Source organism: Fonticula alba (assembly GCF_000388065.1).
Source record: "Fonticula alba strain ATCC 38817 unplaced genomic scaffold supercont2.40, whole genome shotgun sequence".
Lineage (NCBI taxonomy): Eukaryota > Rotosphaerida > Fonticulaceae > Fonticula > Fonticula alba.
In genome coordinates this window covers 1-7896 of record NW_009243010.1, presented here as the reverse complement: position 1 = coordinate 7896, position 7896 = coordinate 1, and the positions used below count along the sequence as shown (strand labels likewise).

The 7896-nt window shown below is 67.7% G+C and overlaps 1 protein-coding gene across 1 annotated transcript; it reads left to right on the top strand.

Annotated features, from left to right (window-relative positions):
* Nucleotides 1-921: 921 nt before the first annotated feature.
* On the top strand, nt 922-7476 carry H696_06256 (hypothetical protein; the record flags this gene model as incomplete). The annotated part of the gene is made up of 5 exons (XM_009500001.1): nt 922-971; nt 1096-1190; nt 1314-2606; nt 2825-2893; nt 3070-7476. The coding sequence occupies exons 2-5, from the start codon at nt 1188-1190 to the stop codon at nt 7474-7476; spliced, it is 5772 nt and encodes a 1923-aa protein (XP_009498276.1). The 5' UTR covers nt 922-971; nt 1096-1187.
* Between the last annotated feature and the right edge of the window lie 420 nt (nt 7477-7896).

Here is a 7896-nt window from a genome sequence, read left to right as displayed (position 1 = left end):
GGGGGGGGGGCAGCCGGACGCACGGCCGGACGCACTGCCGGACGCACGGCCGGACGGCCGGCGGTGGCCCGAGAGAGCCGGAGAAACGGGCTGGCGTGTTTTTCCACGTCCAGCCATCATGCCCTCGGGGGTGTGGCTGCCCTGGGAGGTGTCTGCTGCGTGTTGTCCTCGGGCCCCAACTGCCGGTTGGCCAGCAGCCACCCACAGTTGGCGGGATTCGGCCGCGCCGGCCTTTTGCCGGCCTTCTCATCCAGACTCACTTTATTCGCTCCCCCCCGCCTCCCGCTGGCGCTTTCTTTTCCCTTCCTAGATGCGTCACACTCCCGGGACCGTGTATACCACCCCGGGCCGCCAGCTTGCGCAGCGATGCCCCGCCCACAACACGATTCACCCCGCCGCGGAGGACAGAGCCGTGCACGACCCGATCCTCCCCGAGGCCCGCCGGCGGACACCGCGCCAGATCCAGCCTTGCACGGTGTCACATAGACTCGCCGCCCCCCCCCCTGCCCCCCCTTCTACCCGCTCACATGCGAGGAGGCTTGTGCCCACCGCCGTCATGGGTTGGCGCGCAGGTGTGGAAAGAGGCTATGTTCCCCACTGTCGGTGGACTACCGCGTCAGGCATCGGTCGGAAGAGCACTCCCCACTCTCCGCCTCCCATCCGCCTTTCCCTCACCCCCCCCCCCCCCCCTCCCTCGTAAGCCCTGTCAGCCGGCAGTACCGCGTTCTCACGCTCACGCGTTACTGTTTCCTGGTCCTTCTGCCATAGTCTCTCCTCCTTCTCCGGACCTCCGTCGCCGCCATCACCGCCGCTACTGTTTCTGCTGCTGCTGTCGCCGTCGTCGTCGCCGCCGTCGCCGCCGCCGCCGCCGCCAGATCGCATCCACATCGTCGGAATATCACCCCCCCCCCCTGCCCTTCCTTTCCCCACGCCCCTCCTCGTCTCCATCCTCGCCGCTCATTGAGCTAGAGGTCCGTACATGCTTGCCCTCGGCCCTCCCTCCTTCTGCCGGCCTCCTGTCCCCGGCCATGTTGCTGACACCCATGCACCCCGCCCCCTATGTGCCGTGGCTCCGGCGAAATGTGGCGATAGCAGACCCCCGCGCCGTCGGAAAGCGGATAAAGGGAGACAGGCCGAGCCTAGACCCAGCATCTTTTTTTCGCCGGCCCCTCTCTCTCCCCCGTCATATGGTGCGAAGGAAGCCGCCCGGCGGCCGGGCCTCCCCACTTGGTCCTTCACACACACACACACACACACACAAAAAAGAGCCCGACAAAAACTAACCCCCCAGCCCGTGTGCCCCCCGGCCACAGAGAGAACCCGACATGTCGGCTCCTGGAAACCTCCCCGCCACCGGGGCACCCGACCCCACCGCGCGCCACTCGCCAGGCACCTCGCCCGAGGAGTCTGCCTCCGGCGAGGCCGCCTCGCAGGTCGGCATCCTCGCCTCGCAGAAGCCCCTGACCGTGGGATCGACCGAGGCCGGTCTAAGTGGCTCAAGCACCGCCACACCGCCCCGATCGGAGCCCGTGTCCCCCGGGCTCCTCGACGCCGCGACCCTGGCCACCAAGCTGCCTCCCTCGGTGATTGCCTCCTTCAGCATGATCCCCAAGGAGGACACCACCAACGGCACGGCCTCCTCGCCGCCCGCCCCGATCATCGACTCTGGCGGCCCTCTTTCCTCGGTGGCAGCCGTCGTGGCGGCCATGGCCGCGGCGTCTGCCGCCGCCCGCAATGCCATCCCACCGGCCGGCTGGTCCGGCGCCGATGTGGAAATGGGCGATGCCGAAGAGCGCACCTGCGCGGCCGAGTCCGGGTCTTCCTCCGCCCCCGCCGCCGCCGCCGCCGCCGCCGCCGCCGCCCCCGCGGTGGCCCCGGCTGCGTCCCCGCGCACGGCCGTGCCGCTGGACACCGATGAGCAGCTGGCCGAGTCCATCGAGGCCATCATGGCCCTCTCCTCGCCGACGATGCGTGTCACCCACTCGACGAATGACCACACCCCGAGTCGCAGTGCCCTTCCGTCACCATCGCTGCCTGCCACTTCCTCCGGCTCCCACCTGCCGGCGAACTTCCTCCTGACCGCGGAGTACCTGCGCACAGGCAAGCTTCTCCCTCCCCCGGGCCAGCAGCCCGAGAATGTGGCGCTGTCTCCGCCGCACCCCGAGGCGGAGCAATCTCACGGCCAGCAGCCCCAGCCCCAGCAGCCCCGGGACCACCAGAAGCCTCCGAGCCACCCGTCGCCTCCCGGCCAGCAGCCTCCCGGCCACAAGCCCCAGGACCCACAGACCGCGCATGGTGCTCTCAGCTTCCCCCTCCTTGCGGGCAATCGTGGCCTGCTGGTGACGGGTAGCTCTTCGAGCCTGTCCTCCCCGACATTGGACACCTCAATGTTGGAGGCCTCGGACCCGGTGAAGTCCCCCTCCCCGACACCGGCCGAGGAGGTCCTCCACGAGTCTGGCCCGAGCGTGGCCACCACCCCAAGCCACTCGGCGCCCGTGTCGAACAGCGGCTCGCCCACTTCCGGCTCCGACAAGCCCAAAATCCCCGAGGGGTCGCAATTCTGCGAGTGGCAGGGCTGTAATATGCTCTTCAATTCGACGGAGATGGTGCGCCATCATCGTCACCAGGGGGGGGGGGGGGGGGGGGGGGGCGGAGCAGCCATGCCCTCCCGCATGCCGCAGCTGCTGCTGCCCCCCTCCTCCGTGCCTCTGCTCCCCCATTTAGCCTCTGCCTTCCTTTTCCCCTCTGCCTCTCTCTCAGCCCTCCCACGTCTCCCTCTGGTGCTTCCTTCTGTTAACATGTCGTACCATGCTTTTGCCGCCAGCTGCGCCGCCACATCAGCACCGAGCACATCGGCACCGTGGCCGGCAAGAACCGGTGCCTCGTATGCAAGGTGCGCCGCCGACCACCGCCGACATCCCCCCCCCCCGCCCCCCCGCCCCCACCACCATCACGGGGGATGCAACCGCGCGCTCCCATGGCCGGCCCCCCTCCCCATTTTGCATCATCAAAATGCCGAAGCACTCACCTCCCTGCCGCCTTTCCTCGCCTCGAACACAATCTCCCCAGTGGAAGGGCTGCGACCGGCTCGGACGGCCGTTCAAGACTCGGAGCAATGCCGTCAGCCATGTTGACTGCCACATCGAGGGCAAGCCACACTCGTGTGATTTCTGCAACACCGCCTTCAAGCGCCACCCCGACCTGGTGAAGCACATCACGGTCATCCACAACCAGCAGCTGAAGAGCATCAAGAATGGCCAATTCACGCACGGCGACAAGCCCCTCTCGGCCACGGTCATGGGGCTCATTAGCAATGGCCACGGATCGGCCGATGCCGGGCCCGGTTCGGTGCGCGGCACCAAGCCGCCTCCCTCGACCTCCGGCAAGCATTCGCTCATGTACCACCCGGGCAGCGGTCTTCCGCAGATGACGCCGCTCTTCTTCGGCCCCGGCGGGACCCTTCCCCAGGGCGCCAGCTTCGCCATGTCCGAGGCATATCCCAACCCGAGCATGCAATTCCCCCTGCACGACCCGAGTGCCATGCTCAAGGGCATGCCCTTCTTTGGCGGCATGCCCGGCGGGTCGGGCACAGCCTCGACGCCCTTTGGCCAGACTCCCGTGTCGCCGGCCGACCAAGCCGGCGGTCTGGTCCTGCCGGCGGTCTATTCCTTGGCCCCCAGCGGAGGCCTGTCTTCTTCCACGGCCCAGCAGCAGCAGTCGCAGTCGCAGCCGCAGCCGCAGCCGCAGCCGCAGCACCACCAGCACCAGCAGTCCCAGTCGCAGCCGGACCCCTCGGCCCAGCAGTCGCAGTTCATCTCGCCGCAGCTCTTCCAGCAGGGAAGTTTGCAGCAATTTGCGGCGGCGGCGGCGGCGGCGGCGGCGGCAGCGGCAGCGTCCACGGCAGGGACCAGCGGTGCGCCTCCGGGCATCGGGCTTTTGACCGGTGGCGGCTCAGCCTCGACTGGCGCTTCGTCGGCCTCCTCTCCGACAGTGGCCCTCCCTCCGGGCGGGGCGATGGCCACCGGCTCGATGGCCGCCCAGCCATTGCCCTTTGGCCAGACCCCGGGCAATGGCCCGGCGGCGGCCATGCTTCAGTCACTGGTCGGCGGCGGCCCGATGGCCGGCGGCAATCCCGCGTGGCTCGTGGCCGCAGGTGGGTCCCTCTCGGCTCCGGGGGGTCTGGTGGCCATGGAATTCCCCCCGGGCGAGCTGCTCATCGGGAATGGCGGGGCTCTGACCGGGCTCGGCCCGGGTGGCGGGTGGATGGGATCGCCTGCGCTCGGGAACGCAAGTCCGCCCACCAGCCACAGTGGCATCTCCAACGCCGCTCAATTGGCCTTCCAACAGCAGCAGCAACAGCAGCAGCAGCAGCAGCAGCAGCAGCAACATGCTCAAGGCGGTGTCTCGATCTCACTTCCCTCTTCGCCGGCAGTTCCAGCCGCCGGCACGATGCAGGCCGCCCAGCAACAGCAGGCCCAGCTCCAGCAGCAATTCCAGCAGCTCCAGCAGCTTGGATTTGTCGGCGGCTCTCCCGGGCTCCAGGCGATGCCCTCGCGCCCGGGGATCTGGCAGGCCGACATTGGCACTTCGTCGAAGCAGCCCGGCGTTGACCTCTTTGCTCTGAGCTGTTTCAACTTCCAGCAGCAACAGCAACAACAGCAGCAACAACAGCAACAGCAGCAGCAACAGCAGCAGCAGCAGCAACAGCCCGCCACCGGCCCCGCCGCCGCAGGAACAACGGCAGCGGCCGCCTCGCCCTTCGGCGGCCTGGCCAGCGGCACCGGCACCCCGCCCGGCACCTTCGCCAGTGGCGGGACCGGGGGCAGCGCCACACGGCCGGCACTCCGTGCGGTCCTTTCCGACTCGGCTCTCGGGGCTGCTGCCTCAGCGAGCAGCAGCAACGAGTCGATTGTCGCCACACTGGAGACCCTGGACGCCGGGGCGCTGGAGGCTGGCAACATGACCACCATGCACCAGGGGATGCCTTCGCCGGTCGGCAGTGCTGGGAGTTCGTCGTCGGCGCAGCTCGGCTTGGCCGATGGTGCCGCATCGTCGACCCTGCTCGGGGCCGGCGGGGCGTCTGGCACCCTGTCCGGCGGCATGGGACTTGGATTCCCCCCGCCCTCGGCTCCGGCGGCCAGTGGCCATGCGCCGCACCAATCCTTCCAGCAGGCGCACCTGGCGACGGCCGTGCATCGGGCAAATGCATCCAGCCCCTTGGTCAGTCCGCTGTACACCGCCGGCCCCGGGGGCAGCGGGCTGACCTCTTCCAAGTCGGCCAGCTCCTCGCCGGCCACCATGAACCCGACCGCGGTGTCTGGCTTGCTGACGACCACCCCCTCGCCGGGGCCTGGCAGTGCGTCTGCGCACTTTGCCTCGCCCAGTGGCCACTTCGCCGGTGGCTCGGGCCCCAGCCCGGGCTCCTTCCATGGGGGGGCCCATCAGCATGCCGGCGGGCCGGGCTCCGGGCCTCATGGGATTTCCGCCACGACGGGGCGCTTTACTCGACGCTTCTCCCTCCCGAGCATGACCTCCAGCCATCAGGCGTCCTTCGGTGGTGGGGCGGGCGCCGGGGCGAGCGACCTGGCCCCCGGCGGGGCCGGGCCGCCGGCCGCCGGGCCTTCGCACCAGACCACGGTGGTTGCCAGTGCCGGGGTCGGTTCCACCATGACCAGCGCCGCGCGGTTGTCCAGTCACTCGCCAATCAACCGCAACCGGCGGGGCTCCTCCCCGGCACGCATGAGCCAGCTCCAGGCTGCCTCGAGCATTGCTCGACTGGAGGTCATCAGCGAGGCGGCCGCGGCGGCGGCTGCCCAATCCCAGCCGGCCGCTTCTCGCAGCCGACCGGGATCCTTCCTGGACATGCCCTTCTCGGGACTGATGATGTCCCCGACGCCGGGGTCGACCCCGTCGCCGGGGCCTGGGGCCTTCGGCAGCGTACCCGGGGGCCTCCTGTCAGCCTCATCGTCAAGCACTTCGTTGGCGGCGGGTTCCTCCTCCAGTGGGGCGGTTTCGCCGCTGGATGCCGGGGCGATGCAGGTGTCCGGGCCGTCAGCCAGCGGCAATGGGCTCTTCAGCCAGTCCTATGCTTCGGCACCCGGCAACGGCGGCTCCTTCGATGGCACCGTATCTTCAGAAGATGCAGCAGCCAAGAGCCTGCTCTTGGAGCAGCAGTCTGCGCTCCTTCGGTCGGATTTCATCCAGGCCCTCCTTCAGCAGCAGCAGCAGCAACAGCAACAGCAACAGCAACAGCAACAGCAGCAGCAGCAGCAACAGCAGCAGCAACAGCAACAGCAGCAGCAACAGCAACAGCAACAGCAGCAGCAGCAGCAGCAGCAGATGCAGCTGAATCTCCCACATGGACAGACTGCCATGGCTGGTGTGCAGCCCGAGGTGGCAACCATCCCCCTGCAGGCAATCCTGGAGCAGCTTCTGCCGAATCTATCTCCGGAACAAATGCGCGCCCTATCGCAAGCCCAGCTGCTGTCCGGACAGCGAGGCAATGTTGCCGCCACGCCGACAGCCAGCTCTGTTTCTGGACCCGATTCGCCGGCCCTTTCGACCAGTGTGTCTATGCTCTCGGTGTCCGGCCCACTGGCGGCGCAGCAGGCACCCCGGCCCCCACTGCCAGGCACCGGTGCACACCATTCCTTCGGGCTGATTTCTCTGATTGAGCCGTCGGCCGGTGCCAGCAACGGCAATCCCACTGCCAGTCTCCAACCCGGCTCCACAAGTGTCCCCAGTCAGGATGCGGATATGGTCGATTCCGCATCCGATGCCTCCTTCATCCTCCAGCAACAGGCGCAGCAGGCGCAGGTGCAGCAGCTCTGGCAGCTCCGACAGCAGCAGCAGCAGCAGCAGCAGCAGCAGCAGCAGCAGCAACAGCAGCAGCAGCAGCAGCAGCAGCAGCAGCCGCAGCAGCAGCCGCAGCCGCAGCCGCAGCAGGACCTATCGAGCAAGTCCACCCAGCCATCCGCCGTCAATATCTCCATTCCCTCACACATCCTGGATCTCAGTGAGGCCGATCTTCGCCAGTGCATCCAGGCTGCCTTTTCCTCGTCACAGAACGCCGGCTCGGCCGACCAGCCGGCTGCCGGCACCGTGGCCGGGGGGAGCATCTCCCGGGCGCAACTTGACCAGGTCCTCCGAACCGCCCAACTCCGGGCACAGCTCGCCAATGGCGGCCCGACCAGCCGCGCTCCTTCGCCAGGGATGGCCCCATCGGCCATCGACATGCCCCTCGCCACGGGGACCCGCAGCGTTTCCCATTCCCCGGGTGCTGAAATCGCCCTACAGCAGCAGCAGCAGCAGCAGCAGAAGCAGCTTCTTCGCCTCGAGACCAACGCCAGGGGCGGTGTTTCTTCTTCGGCGATGGAGGAGCTCCGTGGAACCAACGCCACGGCCACCAGCTCCGAGGCCGCAGGCGGCCTCGGTGACCTCGTGCACCTCGCGACCTGTAGTGGAATCCCCATGTAAACGATAGATGAAGCAACACGTGAGTGAATTGCCACACGTGTTACATCGTGGGAATGATAGCATCCCAGAACAGCATTCCTCGGAGAGGAATGCGGGGTAGAACAACAGCCAGGTGGCCGCCGAGGCCGAGCGGCATAAACGCTCGACCGAGGACGGAGATACGCGGGTGGGCGGGCCCAGCCGCGGGGTTCTCAGTTCCAACCCCTGACCGAGCCCAAAGGTCAAAAAGGGGGACTCTCGTTGAGAGCCTCCTGAGAGCGAAAGCCTTAGCAGCTGTGTGTCGAAGAGTATACGGAAGTATAGCCGAAGCACCAGTTAGGCCGACGAACACCTGTTCTAAGGCTTCCTCTCGAACCCTTTTTAACATCCGAGTTCCTTTCTATTTTCGCTTGCCACTAACTCGTCTCAAGCCGAGTTACT